Below are 23,666 nucleotides of genomic sequence, written 5' to 3' on the forward strand. Positions count from 1 at the left end.
TTTTTTTTTTTTAAGAGATTTACATCTGACTTAATTATTGAGAACACTTGTCCCTATAAAAAGGTAGATGGACACTGAAATTTTGTTATAACGAAGTCACTCAATGTTTTGGATTACTTTTTGTTTACATGCAGAAATTTGTTGGGTGATTTGGTATTCTTATTTTCCGCGATCTATTACCTAATACCTCAATTAGGGCCTCCTTCAACCTTTAGGAGAGCAAAGAATTGAAAACATCCACACTGAATTTCTCATCCGGATAGCAGAGCCATTTGCTCTCAAAGACCACACCTATTTTCATGATTGTTTGCTCACTGGCCAAGCTTCAGGACATGTAAGGTTTTTCCGTAAACAGGAAGGCCACCGTGGAGGCCAAGCCTTCCCCTGGGCGCCTTCTCAGACTGCGACTGGGGACGAAGTGATGGGTTTTCTCAAAACCACCCTCACGCAGGTACCCCTTGAGCAGCCTTCAAGCACTCTGTGGAAGGAGGCCCCAGGCACAGACAACTGCAGTAGAAACAATCATCCCTGAGGGGTGCAGGGGACACAGAACAGTAGAGAAGAGACCGAACTGCGCGATTTTACCTGGCTTCTCCAGGGGGGAAAGCGGCCAGATGGACCCGGTCCTTGTGTTCCGAGAACAGAGTTGACGTCACCTGTGCCTCGAACGCGTGCAACCTTCGGCGTCTCTTTCCTAGGCGACGCAAGACGCGGAGCGCGGCGGCACTACGCTGGCGCAAGCGCAGGCGCACCGCCCTCCGAGACGGTTAGTGATTGGACAAAGCACGGCGCGGGGGCGCAGGCCCGGGTCCTGCAGGGGCATCTCGAGGCCTGTTTTGAAAAATGCGGGTCTGATCCTGTGGCTCTCGCGCAGAGTTTCCTTAAGCGAGAAGTTGAAGCCGGGAGGTGGGAGCAACGGCGGCGGCGGTGGCGGCTGCCTGCGAGTCCCTGGCCTGAGGCGCGGCGGCAGCTGCCCGCCTACCCACATAGAGGGCAGGAAGGAAAACTTCGGTGGGTGGGGGTTGGGCCCGGATTTAGGAGGCCACCGACGAGCTTATTTTATTTTTTTCTTTTTCCTCTTTTTTCCTGACTTTGCTAATAATATCTTCCTGATTCCCGAGTAGTTTTAAGGTCTTTTACACGGACCTCTCTCTGTTCCCTCTTTTCCTCTTTGTAGCAGAGGTTTAGGGAAGGGATTCAGGAGAGGAGATCTGTGTCTATGAAAACTCAAAAGCAGTCATGAAATCAGTTCAAGAGGGATTTGGCTGTGGTCATCTGAATGTGTGCCAAGGCCATTTATGGAAATACGGGGAGGGGCGGGATTTAGAGTAAATATTTTTTGTTTACATAGTGTTTTGTTTTCTGTCAATTTTATCGTGACTTCTAGGTGAGAAAATGGCTAGCAACAACAATTGGTTTCAGAGTTCACAGGCCCCCAGTTTTGCCCAGATGCTGAAAAAGAACCTGCCAGTTCAACCAGCGACCCAGACCGTAACTACACCCACAGGATGTTTCTCAGAAAGTTACAGCCTGTCCAAGATGGCATCCAAGGTTACACAAGTGACAGGTACGACTTTTTTCATTTGTGACAATGAGTCAGTTTTTTACGATCATGGGTTTACCTCTCCTACAAAGAGGGAAAGAAAGAACAGAGAAAGGTCCATGTAAAAGACCTTAAAAGTACTCGGGAGTCAGGAAGATATTATTAGCAAGGTTTACGATTCGTGGAGAGATAAATCCTGTGTAAATGTCTACACAGCCAGGAAATCTTTAAACCAGAGGCTTGACAGAACTTACTGGCTATCCCAGAAACGAGCAGCACAGGGAAAGAGCTCTACAAGCTTCCTCCAAGTGCTGAGTCAGATGCCACCTGGAGTTGGCATCTGACTCAGCACTTGGAGGAAGCTTGTAGAGCTCTTTCCCTGTGCTGCTCATTTAACCATCCGTTACCACCTCGACTCAAGTGTGGCTTGCCTTTCTGAGATGAGGCGTAAGGGAAGGCACTGGATTTACACTGGTCTGTATTCCACATAACACTTAGTGTAAAGTATAAAGCAGGGGCAAATATACTTTAAAATTCTTTTGAATCCAGTGAGAAAAATAGTGGATGTGAGCCAGAAACTACGTTCGAGTCCCACATCTGTGTCTTTCTGCATTCTAGGCCTTAGTGACATCATCTGTAAAAATAGCTTGGTTTTTGAAGACCCTGACATCACTAAAATTCCATGATCCTTTGGTATCACTTAATAATGGCATGTTGACATTATGTTTTTGCAAAATAGTCTTAGTACTACAAAAGATAGGTGCAATAACATACGGTGCTTGTCATGTGTGCCAAAATTGTTTGTAGAAAGTTGTGAAAAACATGATGAAGTGTATCTGGTGCAACCTTACATTTTGGGGAAGATTTAGTGCTTTTGCTCATTTTTTTTTAACCAAAATGACAAATATAACATTTGTTTTTAGGTAATTTTCCAGAACCGTTGCTTTCCAAGAGTCTTTCATCTATTTCAAATCCTGTCCTTCCTCCAAAAAAAATACCTAAGGAATTTATAATGAAATACAAACGTGGAGAGATAAATCCTGTGTCAGCCTTGCACCAGTTTGCACAAATGCAGCGAGTTCAGCTTGACCTTAAGGAAACTGTGACAACAGGTAGGTGTAAAATTGTATTTGTCTCAAAAACAAAACTAAAAGTATAGCATAATAATCATGCTAAATTTAGTTCTTTCATGTAATACTGGGGTTAGGTAACTGCTTGTATGTTTTCATAAGAATACTTAAATGTTTATGCTCACACTTTAGTCTTTGCAGCCTCTACAGATAACTCACATATACCAAAGTTTTATGATCATTGAATTGAAATTTTTTATGCGTGACTAGCTGAATTGAAATTAGTCTCATGGACTATTTTGGAGTGTAATTACTTCTTATAAACATCCTTTGTAGAGATGTTAAATATTTGGACTATGATTATTAGAAGCATTCTGTAAGTATGATGCCTAAGAAAAGTTAAGGTCAAATTTGCCTTCTGAAATTCAAGCATTAAGTTGTGAAATTCCAGCATTAGATTACATGATTGGTACTTTGCAGACTTGTTTGTTACAGTTTGTTCAATTCTCCCTTAAACTCCCCAGCCAGAGTAGTCTAAATATGATGTACCTGTGAAAGGATATAGGCGTACAGATCAGGAAAATGCAGAAAGCAGTTTCTGATCTCTTCATGTTATAGCCAATGATTAGGAAGATTTTAGGAAAGTGGAGGAATAAGTGCCCTTAAGAGGCTTAAAATTTTTTAACTTTAAAAACTTCGTATATACGTACATGTGTGTCTTTGTACACACACGTGTGTAGTTAGGTTTTTTCTTTAATTTTCCTGGTGCTAACTTGTCAGTATGGATCTCAAAGCTAACATCTTTGCTGAAGAATTTTCAAATGTCAAGATTTTAATAAGGATAGTCACAGCGACATCAAGTTTCAGTCTGTTGTTTTTCATGGAATACTAGTAAACTAACAGATGACACAAATAATGTCTTAACATAAATGGTGGTGGTAACATAGAGGTGGGCTTAATGTCTGTATAACTAGTTAGCTTTCCTCCAGTAATCTCGGACTTCCCTTGGAAAATGTAAGCTAAGAAAAAATAAATGATCAGGACAAATCTTCACTGCTCTGAGCAAAAGCTACTAAAAAACATGACCCGTTGGTTGTTAATAGTGTGTATTTTATGTTCAAAGTATAGTTCAATAATCCAATTCGGTGTGTTTGGTAGTAAGACTACAGTATCAATATTTTTTAACTAGCTCTACATGTGATTTAGATTTATACTAAAGTTTGAGAACCCGGGTTATAAACAGGCTAAAGCTTAAAGGCTCCACCTTCTGACACAGAAGACTTACTAACAAATATTAGGTGAAATATCTTTTTTATTATTATTTATATAGAGGCTCTCACTCTGTTGTCCAGGCTGGGGTGCAGTGGTGATCCTCCCACCTCAGCTTTCCAAATAGCTAAGACGGCTACAGGCATCCACATGCCTGACTAATTTTCAAAATGTTCTGTAGAGAGGGAATCTCGCTATATTGTCTCGCTATATTGCCTAGGCTGACCTCAAACCCCTGGCGTCAAGAAATCCTCCAGCCTCACCCACCCAAAGTGATGGGATTACAGGTGTGAGCCAATGCACCTAGCCAAGATGTGTAATATCTTATACATAAGAATCATCTGGGCCACTTGTTAATTTTACAAAATGCTCTCTGATTTAGTAAACCTGGATTGGAACCCAGGTGATCATGAAGGAAGGAACTTGGGAAACTGAAGTCTGAGATGCTATGGGGAAAACAATTTACCCAGAAGTAGTCAGGAGTTGCTTGTAAAACCTTGATGTACACATTAAAGAGTTAGGTAATATAATTGTGAGTATGTGAGGAAATAAGAGAGTGGGGTTTATGTGCAGCAGCATTGTATTTAGCCATCTGTAACCAGAGTGGGGAGCCACATTCCTAAAGGCCTCGTAAAGTCTAAATACTAACAAGCAAAACTTCAGACAGAAGAATCTTTGACTTGTAAATACAGGAGACAAGACAATTCTATTTCATTTTTCATCCAAATATGAAAGCTAGGTAAAAGAAATTATGATGACTGGGCATTCCGTTTAATTCTTTAGTTTATCATTATGTTTTGGTTCCCTCTCTCCCTCCCCACCTCCCTTCCTAACTCCTTACCTCCCCTCCCACTCCCCAACCTCCACAAGCTGTAATGTGTTGGGTTGCTTATCATAATGCCCTGATGGGTACACAGGGTTTCTTCAAAGGGATCTCTTATATTCTGGAGTTTAAAAGCATATTAGAGCAATCCAAGGGGTGGGAGAAATTCAGCTTTCTTTGTATTAAAGTTTTAAAGACATTTGTATTGAAGTTTGTTGTTTTGTTTGCTTGTTTGTTTTTAAGACTGAGTGTTGCTCTGTTGCCAGGCTGGAGTGCAGTGGCATGATCTCAGCTCACTGTAACGTGTGTCACCTGGATTCAGGTGATTCTCCTGCCTCAGCCTCCCAACTAGCTGGGACTGCCAGCTCACGCCACCACACCCAGCTAATTTTTGTATCTTTAGTAGAGACAGGGTTTCACCATGTTGGCCAGGATGGTCTCAATCTCTTGACTTCTCCACACAACTCGGCCTCCCAAAGTGCCGGAATTACAGGCATGAGCCGTGGCACCTAGCCTATATTGAAGTTTTAAAGATGTGAGATGTTACCTGAAATCTCCACATTTTGTTTCTCACTGGTCGTTTGATAATATTGGAGTGTTTTCCATTGCCAGGCATTATACTAGACACTCATTGTTAACTCCACATGAGATCCGTACTCTACTCCTGGCCCTATTGCTCCCACTGAATCTGGAGCCAGCCTAGCTGCTTGAATCCTCAGAATTAGTTCAGGGCCCCATTCAGCTTTAGTTTTAACCCCTATTGGTCCTACAAAAAGACTTGTAAAGTTGGTATTTCTCAGGTATTTTTGAGAATTTTTGTACTGGAATGTTTTCTATGTACAGACATTGTTTGCAAGAATATACTAAGAATTATTGTAGTATTCATTCTGAATTCTTTTTCAAGGTAATGTTATGGGACCATATTTTGCCTTTTGTGCTGTGGTGGATGGTATTCAGTACAAGACTGGACTGGGACAAAATAAAAAGGAGTCTAGATCCAATGCAGCAAAATTAGCTCTTGATGAGCTTCTACAATTGGATGAACCTGAACCACAAGTTTTAGAAACATCAGGTAAATACTCTTGATTATAAAGTATTTATAAAAGGTATCATTTTTCAAAAGGAGTCACCTGAAAGATTTATGTTAATGAGTGTTACCTGGCAACTACAAGAAAGAAGTTGCAGGATTTGAATAATTTCTTTCAGTTGCTGTCTGCTGATGTGTTTAATAATAGTTAAAATGCTCTTGTATATTTCAGCACTGAAAGTTGTAGTCCTGTTAAGCTATTTGGTAACTTTTAAGATTGTTAATGGGTTTGAGTCCTAAAATACAGTTTTCCTTATAATTTGTTGGATTCTTACTATGAACGTAATACTATCCATTTAATACTTAGAGGCTTTAAATGCAGTGTTTGTGAAGTTTTTGTTAAATTCAGCAAATGCTAGAATTACTTCAGAAAATAATCTAAGGTACCATAGCAAATAAGTTAAGTATATAAACTCCAGAATTAGATTTCTCAGGTTGAAATATCAACTCTATGCTGGCAATTTGTTTGCCCTCTAAGCCTGTTTCATTTGGAGAGGGGGGACAGTGATAGTTACTACCTTCTATGTTTGTCATTGGGATTAGATAAACAATGCCTACAAAGTCCTTAATCAGTGCCTATAATCAAATTACAAAATATTTTAAATAATTTGTTGAACTCAAAACATACCTGTAGAATTTCCTGAGTATCCAGTTGAATTATCGGAAAAATACATTGGTGATTGGTTTCTCATGATAAATACTTTTTCCCTAATAGCTTTCAAAATGTTTATGTAGGGCTAGCAAATGTTTTGCCAAGTGGTCTGCAATCTTTAGCTTCTAAAGATTTATTTTTTTTCCTTCCTTTGTAAAAATTAAGGCAGCATTTACCCATGTCTACTGTCACTACTTTGAAAATTAAGGTAGCATTTACCCATCTCTGCTGTTGGCATTTTTGTATTCATTATTGTTTTCTCCAAAAAGTGCCAGTAGTGCCTTAATTACAACTAAAAGTTCTTTTGACGATATACTGTCTCGGGCTAGAGCCTGGAAAAATAATAAGGTCATCTTTTTCCCTATAGTGAGCTATAGTTTCTTCTTTAATTTGTCTACTCTAGATAGCTGAGTTTAAATACTTATTTTTCTTATGAAAGGATATGGAAGAGTTGAGTATTCATTTCTTTGATTTTCTATATTAACCTTTCATTTTTCTAGTCGTCTTATTCACAAGGAACTTTTAAAACTTTAGTTTTTTCCAAAACTTTGAACTCATCACTGTTTTAAAATTATTTTCATGTGTATCTTTAATATTTTGTGCATTTTTTAATATAGTTTTTGTTTTGTTTTCTTTTGTTTGAGACAGAGTCTCACTCTATCACCCAGGCTGGAGTGCAGTGGTGCCATCTCCGCTCACTGCAACCTCCGCCTCCCAGGTTCAAGTGATTCTCATGCCTTAGCCTCCCTAGTAGCTGGAATTACAAGTGCCTGCCACCATACCCTGCTAGTTTTTGTATTTTTAGTAGAGATGGCGTTTCACCATGTTGGTTGGGTTGGTCTTGAACTTCTAACCTCAAATGATCTGCCTACCTCACCCTCCCAAAGTGCTGGAATTACAGGCATGAGCCACTGCACCTGGCCTGGTACAGTTTTTTTCTTCTAAAAAAAAAAAAATGCATGTGCAGAACATGCAGGTTTGTTACATAGGTATATACGTGTACCACGGTGGTTTGCTGCACTTATTGACCTGTCCTCTGTTCCCTCCCCCAACTCCCACCCGCTAAAAGACCTGGTGTGTGTTGTTTCCCTTTCTGTGTCCTTGTGTTCTCAGTGTTCAACTGCCACTTAAGAGTGAGAACATGCAGTATTTGGTTTTCTGTTTCTGTGTTAGTTTGCTGAGGATGATGGCTTCCAGCTTCATCCATGTCCCTGTAAAGGACATGATCTCATTCCTTTTTATGGCTGCATAGTATTCCATAGTTTATATGTACCACATTTTCTTTACCCAGTCTATCATTGATGGGCATTTGGGTTGGTTCCATGTCTTTGCTATTGTAAATAGTGCTGCAGTAAACATACATGTGCATGTGTCTTTATAGTAGAATGATTTGTATTTCTTTGGGTATATACCCAGCAATCCCATTGGTATTTCAGGTTCTAGGTCCTTGAAGAATTGCCATGCTGTCTTCCACAGTGGTTGAACTAATTTACATTCCCACCAACAGTGTAAAAGTATTCCTATTTCTCCACAGCCTCGCCAGCACCTATTGTTTCCTGACTTTTTAATGATTGCCATTCTGACCGGCATGAGATAGTGGTATCTCATTGTGGTTTTCATTTGCATTTCTCTGATGATCAGTGATCTTGAGCTATTTTTCATTTGTTTGTTCGCCACGAAAATGTCTTCTTATGATAAGTGTTTTTTCATATCCGTTGCCTACTCTTTGATGGGGTTGTTTGGTTTTTTCTTTTAAATTTGCTTAAGTTCCTTATAAATTCTGGGTATTAAGCCTTTGTCAGATGGGTAGATTGCAAAAATTGTCTCCCATTTTGTAGGTTGCCTGTTGATTTTGATCATAGTTACTTTTGCTGTGCAGAAGCTCTTCAGTTTAATTGTATCACATTTGTCAATTTTGGCTTTTGTTGCAATTGCTTTTGGCATTTTTGTCTTGAAGTCTTTGCCCATGCTTAAGTCCTAAATGGTATTGCCTAGGTTTTCCTGTAAGGTTTTTATGGTTTGGAGTTTTACATTTAAGTCTTCAATCCACTTTCAGTTAATTTTTGTATAAGATTTAAGGAAGGGGTCCAGTTTCAGTTTTCTGCATATGGCTAGCAAGTTTTCCCAGCACCATTTACTCAATAGGTGATCTTTTCCCCTTGTTTTTGTCCAGTTTGTCAAAGATCAGCTGGTTGTAGATGTGTGGAGATATTTCTGAGGTATCTGTTCTACTCCATTGATCTATATGTCTGTTTTGGTACCAGTGCCATGATGTTTTGATTACTGTAGCCTTGTATGGTTTGAAGCCAGGTAGTGTGATGCTTCCAAATTTGTAATTTTTGCTTAGGATTCTATTGGCTATATGGGGTCGTCTTTGATTCCATATGACATTTAAAATAGTTTTTTTATAATTCTGTGAAGAATGTGAGTGGTAGTTTCATGAGAATAACATTGAATCTATAAATTACTTTTGGCAGCATGGCCATTTTCACAACATTGATTTTTCCTGTCCATGAGCTTGGAATGTGTTTCCATTTGTTTATGCCCTCTCTTATTTCCTTGAGCAATGGTGTGTAGTTCTTCTTGAAGAGGTCCTTCACATTCCTTGTTAGCTGTATTCCTAGGTGTTTTATTCTCTTTGTAGCAATTGTAAATGGGAGTTCATTCATGATTTGGCTCTTGCTTGCCAACTGTTGGTGTAAAGGACAGCTTGTGATTTTTCCACATTGATTTTGTATCCTGATAATTTGCTGAAGTTGCTTATAATTCCAGGAAGTTTTGGTGCTGAAATGGTGGGGTTTTCTAAATACAAAATAATGTCATCTGCAAACAGAGACAACTTGACTTCATCTCTTTCTATTCGAATACCCTTTCTTTCTTTCTCTTGCCCAATTGCCCTGGCCAGAACTTCCAATACTGTGTTGAATAGGAGTGGTGAGAGAGGGCATCCTTGTCTTGTGCCAGTTTTCAAAGGGAATGCTTCCAGCTTTTGCTCATTCAATATGATATTGGCTTTGGTTTGTCATAAATAGCTCTTATTATTTTGTTATATGTTCTATTAATACTTAGTTTATTGAGAGTTTTTAACATGAAGGAATCATGAATTTTCTCTAAGGCCTTTTCTGCATCTGTTAAGATAATCATGTGGTTTTTGTTTCTGGTACTGTTTATGTGATAGATTACATTTATTGATTTGTGTATGTTGAACCAGCCTTGCATCCCAGGGATGAAGCCGACTTGATTAAGTTTTTTGATGTGCTGCTGGATTTGGTTTGCCAAAATTTTATTGAGGATTTTTTCATTGATGTTCATCAGGGATATTGGCCTGACGTTTTCTTTTTTTGTTGTTGTGTCTCTTCCTGATTTTGGTTCAGAATGATGCTTGCTTCATAAAATGAGTTAGGGAGGAGTCCCTTCTTTTCAATTGTTTTGAATAGTTTCCAAAGGAATGGTACCAGCTGCTCTTTGTGTTTCTCGCAGAATTCAGCTGTGAATCCGTTTGGTCATGGCCTTTTTTTTTTTGTGGGGGGTAGGCTACTACTGCCTCAATTTCAGAGCTTGCTATTGGTCTATTCAGGGATTCAGCTTCTTCCTGATTTAGCCTTGGTAGGATATATGTATCCAGGAATTTATCCATTTCTTCCAGATTTTCTATTTTATATGTGTAGAGGTGTTTATAGTAGTCTCTGATGGCAGTTTGTATTTCTGTGAGGGCGGTGATGATATCTCTTTTATCATTTTTTATTGTGTCTATTTGATTGTCTCTCTTCTTCTTTATTAGTCTAGCTAGTAGTCTATCTATTTTGCTAATTTTTTCAAAAAACCAGCTCCTGAATTTATTGATTGTTTTGGAGGGTTTTTCATGTCTCTATCTCCTTCAGTTCTGCTCTGATCTTAGTTATTTCTTGTCTTCTGCCTGCTTTTGGATTAGTTTGCTCTTGCCTCTCAAGCTCTTTTAATTGATGTTTGGGTATCAATTTCAGATCTTTCTAGCTTTTTGATGTGGGCATTTAGTGCTAAAAATTTCCCTCTTAGCACTGCTTTAGTTGTGTCCCAGAGATACATTTTCTCTTTGTTCTTGTTGGTTTCAAAGAGGTCCTTGATTTCTGCCTTAATTTGATTATTTACTCAGGAGTCATTCAGGAGCAGGTTGTTCAGTTTTCGTTAAATTGTGTGGTTTTGAGTGAGTTTCTTAATCCTGAGTTCTAACTTGATTGCACTGTGTTTTGAGAGACTGTTAGGATTTCAGTTCTTTTGCATTTGCTGAGGAGTGTTTGACTTCCAGTTATGTGGATGATTTTAGAATTAAGTGCCATGTGGCACTGAGAAGAATGTATATTCTGTTGATTTGGGGTAGAGTTCTATAGATGTCTGCTAGGTCTGCTTGATCAAGAGCTGAGTTCAAATCCTGAATATCCTTGTTAATTTTCTGTCTCGTTGATCTGTCTAATACTGACAGTGTAGTGTTAAATCTCCCACTATTATTGTGTGGGAGTTCAAGTCTCTTTGTAGGTTTCTAAGAACTTGTTTTATGAATCTGGGTGCTCCTGTATTGGGTGCATGTTTAGAATAGTTAACTCTTCTTGTTGAATTGTTCCCTTAACCATTATGTAATGCCCTTCTTCTTTTTTGATCTTTATTGGTTTAAAGCCTGTTTTGTCAGAGACTAGTATTGCAACCTCTGCTTTTTTTGCTTTCTATTTGCTTGCTAGATTTTCCTCCATCCCTTTATTTTAAGCCTGGGTGTCTTTGCACTTAAGAGGAGTCTCCTGAATACAGCACACCAATGGGTCTTGACTCCTTACCCAGTTTGCCAGTCTGTATCTTTTAATTGGTGCATTTAGCCCATTTACATTTAAGGTTAATGTTGTTATGCATGAATTTGATTGTGTCATCATGAAGCTATTTGGTTATTTTGCATACTGGTTGATGCAGTTTCTTCATAGTGTCATTGGTCTTTATATTTTGCTGTGTTTTTGCAGTGGCTGGTACTGGTTTTTCCTTTCCATATTTAGTGCTGCTTTCAGGAGCTCTTGCAAGGTAGGTCTTGTGGTAATAAAATCCCTCAGCATTTGCTTATCTTGAAAGGATTTTATTTCTCCTTTGCTTATGAAGCTTAGCTTGGCTGGATATGAAATTATGAGTTGATAATTTTTTTCTTTAAGAATGTTCAATACTGGCCCCCAATCTCTTCTGGCTTATAGAGTTTCTGCTCAGAGGCCTGCTGTTAGTCTGATGAGCTTCCCTTATAGGTGACCTGGCCTTTCTCTCTGGCTGCCCTTAACAGTTTATCTTTCATTTCAACCTTGGAGAATCTGATGATTATGTGTCTTGGGGTTATCATCTTCTTGTGGAGTATCTTAATGGTGTTCTCTGTATTTCCTGAATTTGCTTATTGGCCTCTCTTGCTAGGTTGTGGAAATTCTCCTGGATAACATCCTGAAGTAGGTTTTTCAGCTTGTTTCCATTCTCCCTGTCTTTTTCTGGTACTCCAGTCAATCATAGGTTTAGTCTTTTTATGAAGTCCCATATTTCTTGGAGTCTTTGTTCATTCCTTTTCTTTTTTTCTATACTTGTCTGCATGTCTTATTTAGTAAGGTGGTCTTCAAATTCTGATATCCTTTTTTTCTGCTTGGTTGATTCGGCTGTTGATACTTGTATATGCTTCACAAAGTTCTCGTGCTGTGTTTTTCAGCTCCATCAGGTAGTTTGTGTTCCTCTTTAAACTGGTTATTCTAGTTAGCAATTCCTCTAATCTTTTATCAAGGTTCTTAGTTTCTTTGCATTTTAGAACGTGCTCCTTTAGCTCAGCATAGTTTTTTATTACCTATCTTCTGAAGCCCACTTCTGTCAGTTTGTCTGTCTGATCCTCTGTTCAGTTCTGTGCCCTTGATGGAGAGACATTGCAATCATTTGAAGGAGAAGAGGTACTCTGGGATTTTGGGTTTTCAGCATTTTTTCATTGATTCTTTCTCATCTTTGTGAGTTTGTCTAGTTTCAGTCTTTGAGCCTGCTGACCCTTGGATGGGGGTTTTGTGGGGACCTTTTTTTGTTGTTGTTGATGCTGTTGTTGTTGCTTTCTGCTTGTTTGTTTTTCTTTCAATGGTCAGGTCCCTGTTCCATAGGGCTGCACAGTTTGCTGGAGATTCACTTCAGGCCCTATTCATCTGATTCTCTCCCATGCCTGAAGATGTCACTCAGGGAGGCTGGAAAACAGCAAAGATGGGTGCCTGCTCCTCCCTCTGGGGCCCCTGACCTCAAGGGGCATCAACCTGATGCTGGTACGATCACCTCTGTATAAGGTGCCTGTCAACCCCTGTTGGAGGGTCTTACCCAGTTGGGTGGCATGGAGAGCAAGGCCTATTTAACAAAGCACTTTGTCTCTTAGTGAAGAGGTTGTACTTTACTGGAGTGAAAACCCACTCCTCTGGACCATCCAGATTCCTCAGAACTACCAGGAGAGGAGGAGGCTAAGTCTGCTGGTCTGCAGAGACTGCAGCCACCACTCCCCCTGGGGGCTCAGGCCCAGGGAGATCCAAATTCTGTCCCTGAGCCTCTAGCTGGAGTTATTGGAGATCCTCAGGAAAGCTCAGCCCAATGAGGAAGGATGGCTCGGGTTTAGACCTGAAGAAACACTTTGGCCACAGACTGCCACAGCCAATGTGTTGGACTGTGGGGACAAGCCTTGGGATTTTTTTTTTCTTTTTTTTGACAGTCTCTCACTCTGTCATCCAGATTGGAGGGCAGTGGCACAATCTCAGCTCGCTGCAACCTCTGTCTTCCAGATTCAAGTGATTTTCATCCCTCAGCCTCCTGAGTAGCTGAGATTATAGGTGCATGCCACCATGCGCAGCTGATCTTTGTCGTTTTAATAAAGATGGGGTTTTGCCATGTTGCCCAGGCTGGTCTAGGACTCCTGGCCTCAAGTGATCTGCCCATCTCAGCCTCCCAAAGTGCTGGGATTACAAGCATAAGCCACCATGCCCGGCCTTGTACTTAGTGCTTTAAAATGCAAAACATCTTATGCAGTTTTACTTTCTTTTGTTTATTGAAAATATTTGGGTCTAATAAACAGAATTTAGTGTCTTTAACTTTCATTCCATAGAATTAAATCTATCTTTCTCTGAGTTTTTAAAGTTTTGCTTACCTGAAGTCCATAGTGTGAGCAATCCTATTGCTGAATTTATAACCAAAAGAAAATAAACTATTCTATAAAAAAGACACATGTGTTGGTAGGGGAGCAAGGTAGGGGTGAGGGGGTGGGGAAGTTAGGAAGGGTTACCATGGGGAGAAATGCCAGATGTAAGTGACAGGGGGATGTAGGCAGCAAACCACATTGCCATGTGTGTACCTATGCAACAATCCTGCATGATCTGCACATGTACCCCAGATCCTAAAGTACAATAAAAAAAAATCCAAAAAGACACATGCACTCTTATGTTCGTCTCTTCACTATTCACAACAGCAAAGACATCAAATCAACCCAGGTGCCCATCAGTGGTAGACTGGATAAAGAAGGTGTGGTACATTTACAACTGTGGACTACTAGGCAGCCACAAAAAAAATGAAATAATGTCCTTTGCAGCAATATGGATGGAGCTGGAGTCAAATGAACGCAGGGATGGAAAACCAAATACCTTAAGTTCTCACTTGTTATTAAGTTGGAGCTGTGCATTAAGCAAACATAGCCATAAGTATTGGAATAGTAGAGACTGTGGATTACTAAAGGGTGGAGGGAGGGAGGTGGGGGTAAAAGAAAACCTTCCTATTGGATGCTATGCTCATTACCAGGGTGATGGAAACCATACTCCAAACCTCAGCATCACATAATATTCCCATGTAACAAATCTACACATGTACCTCTGTAAAATAAAAGTTGAAAGTTTTTGAAAAAAATGAAATGTTTATACTTTATAAATAATGTTCCTATATTGTCTATGGGGGATTCAGTGCACTAAATAAATAAAACTGGAATTTCTTATCAGACAAAAAAAAAAAAGTCCAGAGTGCATATGTCTAAATCACAGTTAGTATTTTTCTCCTACTGGTATGAGCTCTAAGATGACATTGTCACTCTGTTCATTTATGTCTTCCTTAAAATTAAGTCCAGAGAAGCAGTTTTGTTTGCTTTCTTTGTTGTTATAAATGAATCTTAAGAGAAACTGACTACTTTAATTGGTACCTTAGTTTCGGGAGCCTGTTTAAGTTTTCCTGATTTGTTTTTGTCCCTCAGGCTTAGTGGTTTTAAAAATTTTTTCTGTACTCACTAACTTTGGGGACCAAATTGAAAAACATTTGCAAAGAGTAGTACTGAAAGCGTTGAAAACTGTTAATGTAGCATTCCCTTAGAAAAATGGCCTGGTAAAATAGTATTATTAATAAAATATATTTTACTCTTTAATTTTTAATAGAACATACATTTAAAATGTTTTTCAGAGTATTAGAAATAGAAAGTTGTTTGTATGTATCTAAAATAGGACTTCATTTTAGTAGCTTTTCGGAATGTTGCATCTGACAAAGCAAGCAATATAATAGTGTACGATTAGGAAACACAGAAATTTATTTGCATAAATCATTTTAAAATAGGAAAGAGATTTATCAGGGCTGACCTAATGAGTATTTGATGGCCTACAGGTGGCAAAAATACAGAAAAAAAATAATTTTTGGATTGCTGTTTTATTATAAAGGAGAAATAGCAGCTTTTTGGAATGTTAAAGTTTCATGTTTTCTTATGTTTTTGCTTTGTTTACAGGTCCTCCTCCCTTCCCTGCAGAACCTACTGTTTTACCTGAACAGGCGTATGTTTCAAAAGTACATTATGGTAGGAAAGTTTTTTGAAATGTTCTTCTTTAGAAGAGTAGCCCAATTAAAAATTGTAACAACATAATTAAAATAAGCATAGGTATGAAAATATACATTAACATTTTATCATCCAAACCTTTCACACTTCTACAAAAAGAATTTTTTTCTATATGCTAAAAATGAAAGAAGGAATGGAGAGGAAAGATTGAAAAAAAGGGTTTGTTTTTTTTTTTTCTATAAGGAGTTCTTTATCAATTTCATACATCTTGTTTAGATGTATGAATTCTTTGGCAGGTTTGTCATGATTGAAAACCAATGACTTCCTGGTGCTTGGAGGTCATTTGGTACATTCATTTCAAATAATTTGTTTATTTTGTTTAAATGGCCATTATTTGTCACTCAAGTCCAAGAAAGCTGCAACATCAATTGAAGTTACTAGTTGTGTGACCTAGGACCAGTTACTTCTCTGTGTACATTTTTTGCTCATCTATAAAATACTCATTACAGTTATTATCTTGTAGGGTTATTATGAGGATTAAATGAATTCATTGAATTCATAAATGTAAAATTCTTACATCAGTGCCTAGTACACCATAGATGCTCACTAAATAGTAACTAATATTACTTTATTATAACAGTCACATTTCACATTGTCACGCATGTCACTCACATAAAGAAACCACCAGACAGACTTAGTGTGGGCAACAAGGCCATTTATTTCGTGCTTGGGTGCAAGTGGGCCAAGTCTGAGAAAGGAGTTAGGCAAAGAGGTGGGGTAGAGAATGGACTGGTTACATAGGTTGGGGCAAATGGTTAGCTAAAGGTGGTAATCTATCTTGGGGCGGGGAAGGGCATCACAGGAGACATGATCACAAGGGCAGGGGACATTTATTACAGACAGACATGATCATAAGGGTGGGGGGTATTAGTTGCAGTCAGAAGGGAGGGTGTAGTAGATTACATAGTTATAGGGGTGAAGTTCTTAAGAAACCCAATGTCTGGGGGGGTGGGATTTTTGCAAGGCTGAACAGGACAATGGGTGCAGGTTACAGAGCAATTAGTTGAGGCAGGAACAAGTTGTTTTACTAATTTCTGTGGCCATCTGGTTGCTTGTGGTTGTTTCAGACTTTCTGGCTCCTGGGGACCATCCAGAGGTGAACATGTGGGTCACCAAGGCTAAAATGGCCAGACCTGGACTTGGAGGCCTAATGGTTTTTATATACTTTGCTTGTTAGATTGTGAATCTCCTGAAAGCTAGGCAATTATTTTTAATTTTTACATTTACTACCTAGTGGGCACACTTCAGACTTAAGAGTATTTGGAAGAGGAAAAAGAAAAGGAACCTTTATTTTTCATTTTCCAGGCCTGCAGTTTAATATTTTTAAAAGTTCTATTCCTATTCGGCATCCATTGTTTTTCTGAGACAGAGAAAAAGGCCTTGCATGTTTGTGTGCTTGCATGAAATAAAAGGGCCAGACCAGGGAAAATAGGCCCATTCAAAATACAAAATCCACTAATAGTTAGATACAGTGTCTGGCCTAATTTATGGCCTAAGAATTGATGAAGAGACAACCATGAAAGTCCTACAGCCATGATCTCTTAATATGGGAAGAAGCTCTTGTCTTTCCTTTCAGCTTCTGTGGACATTTTTAGTGAATAAGAGAATAGATTCCTAAGCCAAGGATGGCAAATAATATAGATTGCTATTACTTCAGGAAAACAGCTGACAATCGTGAGAAAGAATATGTAGGATTTTTTTTTAAAAATGCTAAGTTTGGTAGGCTCAGGTCAGGAGTCATATCTGTCAGAAAAAAGAGAGCAAATATTATTTTATATATTATATTATATATATATATATATATATATATATATATATATTTTTTTTTTTATTTCAGCAAAACTAGTTTTACTTCCCGCAGGAAGGGTGCAACTCCCCTGCAATCTTGCCACGAGAGCACATCTGAACAAGGGAGATAGGGACGTTTATAACTTTCATAACCTGATGGAATTGTCCTACTGCTGTGTCTGGTTTTTATTGGCTGGAGCAGGACTTCACATTCTATGCTTGACCTGATTGGCTAAAAACTTGGAAATTTTCTTGAAACAGAGGCTTTGTCGCCAGGCGCCAGGCTGGAGTGCAGTGGCATGATCTAGGCTCACTGCAGTCTCCACCTCCTGGGTTCAAGCAGTTATCCTGCCTCAGCCTCCCAAGTAGCTGGGACTATAGGAACACGCCACCATGCCCAGCTAATTTTTTTTGTATTTTTTTTTTTTTTTAGTAGAGGCGTGGTTTCATCATGTTGGCCAGAATGGTCTCGATCTCTTGACCTCGTGATCCACCTGCCTTGGCCTCCCAAAGTGCTGGGATTATAGGCGTGAGCCACTGTGCCTGGCCAAAACTTGGAAATTTTCTAAAGAAGTAAAGGCAGAGGAGAACAAAGGAAAAGAGGAAGTAACTTGACGAATGCTTAGAAAAGCGATAACATTTTCAAATAAGGAAGGGGAATATGCTTTGACCTAAGACTTGCCTGGGCTTGTCCAGGCATGTCAGGACAAATATCTAGGTTAAAGTGTAAGAACTAAGAAGATGGCAAAACCCCGTCCCTACGAAAAATACAAAAATTAGCCAGGCGTGGTGGCGCATACCTGTAATCTCAGCTCCTCAGTAGGTTGAGGCAGGAGAATCGTTTGAACCTTGGAGGTGGACGTTGCAGTGAGCCAAGATTGCGCCATTGCACTTCAGCCTGGGCAGCAGACGGAGACCTCATCTCAAAAAAATAATAATAACCTGGGATACACGTACTTCTTTATTATGACTAACAGCTACTTTAAGATTATTAGCAAAAGCTTTAAAGTGAATTAACCTTGAAGAAGCTATTACTTATTCGTAATGAACTAAGAGGAAGGCTTTGAAGAGAAAGCTTTTATTTATTCTCATTTCCCATAATTCCTCCCTTTTTATAATTCCTTTTCAGACATATTTAACATGTCTTGACTCAGTTCTGTTTGCTCTTCAAAAGGAAGTAATCTATCTGACTAGGGTGGAGGAGGGGTTGGAAATATTTTAGTAAGGGTCGTGTCTTCTAGCCTCTGCGCAAGTCCTCCAACACATGTTATGACACAACATCTAGTGAGAAGTATGCTTATCACAGTTCCTAGAGAGGTAAGAATTGAGGTTATGGTTTCTTTCCATTGACCGAACCACCTTTTGAGCCAACTTGAAATAGGGTTATTGATGCCAGTATTTTTAGCTAGCTCATTTGATAAAGCAGTAGGTCCTTGGAGGGCTTTTATTATGCTCCCATTAGGAGCAGTGTTTGGAATAAAGGTACAACACTGGGTTTTAATTATAACACAAACACCAGTTTTCTCCACTAATATCATATCTAGGGCTATTCTGTTTTCTTAGGCCATTTGGCTAGTGGATCCTAATTGTTCAGCTATTCCTTTGACAGTATCTTTAGTATAGTTAACAGACTGCTGTTGGTTATAATAAATGTAGTTTATCTAATGTACATTTTTCTAAATTAATTGTTACCTACCAGAACAACATTTACTTAAATCTTGCAGATCTCTGATCTCGGGCTTTAAATTTATCTGGTACTCCTCAAGGAACTCCAATTGCATCTAAGTACACATGAGAATCAAAAGACCTATAAAGAGTTTCTTTTATTTGCCCATGTCGTAATTTCTCTTTCTCTGGTTAATGAAATGCCAGGGTAAAAGAGATAGCCAACTGGACTAGAGCACAAGTGCTGTTCCAGTTATTTGGCAGAGTGTCCAGTAAAGGTCCTCCACGATACCACCACACTTCCACTTGGGGATGAGTAGGATGGATTAATGAGCCAACTCTTGGAATTGCCTGACTTCACTGCTTCCTGTTAAGTTTCCAAGAAACGCTAAGTTCTCCCTGTTATGAGAGACACGAGGCGAACCTCACCTTGTTAGATGGAGGCTGTATAACCCTTGGTGACTGACCCGCAGGGTGTTGAACCTCAGGAAATAGCAGCAAAAGAACTTGGAACAATTCGTTATTCCAGGCATTGGAATCCTGAGAAAGAGCTACTATGCCTTCCATGTCAGCTTGTTTTGGGGACCATTCAAGTGGAAAGGGGACAACCTGGGCCTCTGGCCTACTGTGCACACAAGCGTAACAGTCACATTTATTTAAGGTACAAACAGAACATTTAATCCATTCCACCCAGGCATTTGCATCCTTATATCCTGTTTCAAGGCTATGGTTTGCCTTAGGTCCTCTACTTCTACCACTGAGACTTTGGTTTTGTCATTGTGTCTAGGAGGAGTGATAATAAAAAGGTTGAAGGAGTAATGAAGTGCATTTCAAAAATTTCTTCAGGATCTTCTGCTGAAATGTCAGCTCCTATACCATATGTACGACTAAATGAAGGAGAAGAGTTTTCAGATGTTGCAATAACAATAGTAAGCTGTATAGGATAACATTGGTTATATTGGTAGCTAGAAGGAACAATTCCTTTGGTGAAATGGACATATTGTTTTAAGGACTGACAAAGACCTGTGGAAGCAGTTTATCTTAAAACTTTAGTGTTCCGTATGACTTTAGACTAAGTAGAACAGAGATTCTGTTTTTGAGGGGCAAGAGTCTGATTCCTACCAATTACAAATACAGCTACTATTCCTTGGATTACTAGTATTCTTAGAGGTACTCATTATGTCTTCCTAATCTGAGGAAATCTAAGAGGGACAGACATATCCTTCCAAAACAGCAGGCTGTCCTTAATTATGCAAATCTCCACAAGGCATAACTAAACAGATATCAAAGCAACAACTTGAGGTGAGCCAGATCTAATCACATTAATAACAAAATGGTGGGCGAGTAGTTACAGGGAGGAAAAGGAAAAAAAGAAAAGATAGACTAAGCTGTTCTTAGCTTTAACTTGACAAGAGTCTGATCCCAGAACAATAGCCCATGATTCTAATGGCAATGGTGCTTTCTTGACTCGGGTGTGGTGTGTCCGTCTCTTTTCTGCTGTACGAACGGCAGTCTGGGTGGCTAGTAGCATGAGATAGGGTGGTCTCCAGGCTGGTGCTGGTGTACTGGAAATTCTAGGAGTAGTGCCTGTGCTAAGAGACCTTTTATAATCTTTGTTAAAGGGCAGGTTAGTGCTTTAAGAAAAACCTGTTGTGCTTTTATTTTAATGTCCAATCTACAGAAAAACTGGATGATGCTGCTTTAACTTTAGCTAATATGTTTATACACCGAAATTTCCTTTACAATTAACATTTCAAAACGGTTAAACTTTTAAAACAAACATTGTACATTTCTTGCGTAAATTCCTTTTTATAACATTTTTCACAACTATCACAATCTTAACTTTCTTTGTTTTATAACTTTCCTTACTAAAGGTGCATTCTTATATCTATAACTTTCTTAATTTTTCTTTGTCTTCTTCCTAATCTCTCTGTTTTATCTCTCCTCTCTTTGCCTCCTTGTCTCTCTCTCTCTGCCTGTCTCTCTCTCTCTCTCTCTCTCTCTCTCTCTCTCTGGCTCTCCAAGTCTATTGTTTCTTCCCTTGAAAAGAGAATACTTAGAATGGACATTAACTCGGTCTAAGTATATAACTGGGGACCTAAAAACCGATCAATCTGTTCTGCTACCCCATCAGGGTCATCTAATAATGGTTTAAGTTCTCTCTTTAGACTCTGGACCTTAGAAGCAGTTAAGGGAGCATTCACAAATCCAACCACAACTCCTCCTTGAGGCTTCACAAAACTAACCCTGCCTCCTCTTTGAGGCATTTCCTTTAGAGAAAAAAAAAAAAAAAAAAAGCTTTGAAGCTGAAGCTGATTCCTTGGAAGAAGAGGGGAAAGGAAAACTTGGACTATCTCTTTTGTGTTGCTCTATCTTCCTTGGGAGCCCTTTCTTGAAGGAAGAACACTCAGGCTGTCAATGATCAGGCCTTTGAGACACTAGCTCCCAGAGCCTGGGTTATATGGGGGAGTGGGGACTTCTGGGTTAGGTCCTGGGGCAGCAGCCGCCACTTGGGGCGGAGAAGAGGGTACTGCGTGGATGGCAGGAGCAGGAGCCGGAGCTAGAAACAGGGAAGATGATCTAAAGGATCCCATTTACATGTGGATTGTTCACGGGTAAAAGCTCCACCCTTTTTAAGTGAGACTGCTCCTGACTTTAAGTGAGACTGCTCTCTGATTGTCTTCCTCCTTTTCTTAATGGGTGGAGGAGAACTGGACCCTGTTGCCAACAGAGAGCATAGTCTATTTCTTCTTGTGAGACGGGGCTTTTGTTGACATACATTATTAAGAGTGGACAGACCTAATCCTCTTCCAACCCAAATTTTGGCCAGACAACTACAGGCTTGAGGATTGGTTCTTTAGTCCAAATAAAATGGCAATACCTTATCATTTGTTACAGAAGACTTCACCCCTCAAACTAGGAATCTCTTGCCTATTCCCTTCATGGAAGACTGTAGCAGGAGCAGCCACAGGAAACGGATCTCTTGAACACTGAATACAGGAGGAAGGAGGGTTTATTCGGCTGGCAGCCTTGGGTGGTAATCTGTCCAAAACCCAGCTCACCTAACAAAGAAAGGTTCTGACTTTTTATAGGCTTATGCTTTAGATGTCACACATGGAAGAATCTTATGTTTATAGCTTTACATATGAAAAGGGTTTTGGTTTACAGTCTCAGGTATTATATATGAACAGGGTTTCGGTTTACAGTCTCAGGAATTATACATGAAAAGGGGAAGTTGATCTGAGATGCCTGGGCCTCCTCTTCACCTCCCCCCTTTGAGACCCTCACCACTCTATAATATTAGTGAGAGGTCTCTGTAAGGGTTATTGCTGAGCTTAAAATGAGGAAACTGAGACTAGCATAAGAAAATTAAATGCCAATTTATTTAGCTCCTGGGTGAGGTTCTGTGGTCCGGGAAAGAGGGGCCAGAGAAGTCGCACGCGACTTCCCGAGGTGTGGGGTTTTTATAGCGAGTGAGGGTATCTTGATTGGTTATGAGGGAACAGGACATGGATGGAAAAAGCTGTTATTGGTAGGTAGGCGGTATTTCCGGTGAGCGGGCTGCCCAGGGGGAGCGGGACCTGGATGGGGCAAAATGCCATTGGGCAGGTTTTGGTGGGGCTTCTTTTAAATTTTGGCGGGGTTTTTCAACAGCTGGCTAAGTGCTGAGTGCAGAGTCTAGTGTTGAGTGCAGATTCAGGTGCAGAGTGCAGAAGTGGGCTTTGGGGAAGCTATGTGGCAGAGCTAGATGCTGAGTACAGGGCTTGATGTCCATCGCAGAGTGGTGAGTAGTTTTCAGGCGTGGAGAGGGATGGGCATCTCCAAGCTTCTGGCGAGGCAACTGGCCTTACATTATGACCCTTTTGGTGATATAGGACACCGCTTCTTTCTGGCTACTTCCTGCTGAGTAGGGGTGGGATGGGGGTCAGTTGGCCGGTGCCTCGGTTGGGAGTCGGACATAGGGGTGAAGCAGCATCTGGTTTACGGCTACCCTGGAAATTTCCCTTATGGGGGCCTGTAAAAACCTGAGGAAAAAAGGGGCTAGCATTAGCAAAAGACAATGATAATGGGGGTGATAATGGGAGCTAGCCAGGTAAGCATGGGGGATTGCCACCAGTTGAGAGACGAGGCTGGTGCATTCTGTTTTCTTCGGAGGTCTTCTTGGAGGTGGTAGAGAGTGTCGACGTTCTCTTCTACAAGGCCTGTTTCATTGACATAGTAGCAGCACTGTTCCTGAAGAAACAGACAGGTACCTCCTTTTTCTGCTGTTAGCAGGTCTAGGGCCCATCAGTTTTGGAGAGTTACCTGGGCCAGCAACGTGATTTGTTGCTGGAGGGAGGCTAGAGAGGTGGCTGACACTTCATTGGCTACACGGAGTTTGTCTTCTAGTGGAATGGCTGAGGTGACACTGTAGCCCAGGGCACCACTCCCTATTCCAGCTGCTGCTAGAGAAGATGCTAAGGAGAAGCCAACCACTACTGGGAGGAAGACTGCTCATTTGCTCCAGTGATTAGGGGACGGTGTGATGAGGGATAGGAACTCAGCTTGTCCATATACTTCTAGCTGTGGGACCAAGTGACAGGCACGCAAGGGAAGGGAAGGGAGGCATTAATAACTTTGGTTAGGGTCCCATTACACCGAAAGTATCCTCCTGGAGGCACGTAAAGGGAGGATTTTACTTTTACTGTGGTGTTGCAGCTGGAGCTGTTGGCCATCCCATAGCAGAGAGAGAGATTTTGAGAGTGCACTTTGAACAAGGGGATACCCGTTAAAGTGGTGCTAGGCCCCGTAGGTGATTGTGACAGATTGAACTCAGTGCCGAAGGGAACTGCAGCCAAGGGGGGTTTGCTGAGGGAGGCACATAAAAAGCAGTTGGTGAAATTTATGGCTCCGGCTAAATTCAACATGC

The 23,666-nt window shown here is 40.1% G+C and overlaps 1 protein-coding gene across 3 annotated transcripts in view; it reads left to right on the forward strand.

The window, feature by feature from the left end:
* Window positions 1-347: 347 nt before the first annotated feature.
* The window catches only part of ADAD1 (adenosine deaminase domain containing 1), a 72,294-nt gene continuing 48,975 nt past the window's right edge, over window positions 348-23,666 (forward strand). For 2 of the 3 annotated variants that reach the window (XM_017520311.2, XM_017520312.2), the window contains exons 1-4: window positions 1,383-1,567; window positions 2,467-2,655; window positions 5,610-5,777; window positions 15,197-15,265. In XM_017520311.2, coding sequence (XP_017375800.1) covers window positions 1,396-1,567; window positions 2,467-2,655; window positions 5,610-5,777; window positions 15,197-15,265 — 598 coding nt within the window. In that variant the 5' untranslated portion in view covers window positions 1,383-1,395. Of the gene's footprint in view, window positions 452-698; window positions 767-1,382; window positions 1,568-2,466; window positions 2,656-5,609; window positions 5,778-15,196; window positions 15,266-23,666 lie in introns of those variants that run through there. The other variant, XM_037735484.1, reaches the window with a different exon arrangement.

This window comes from Cebus imitator, unplaced genomic scaffold (assembly GCF_001604975.1).
Source record: "Cebus imitator isolate Cc_AM_T3 unplaced genomic scaffold, Cebus_imitator-1.0 Scaffold824, whole genome shotgun sequence".
Lineage (NCBI taxonomy): Eukaryota > Metazoa > Chordata > Mammalia > Primates > Cebidae > Cebus > Cebus imitator.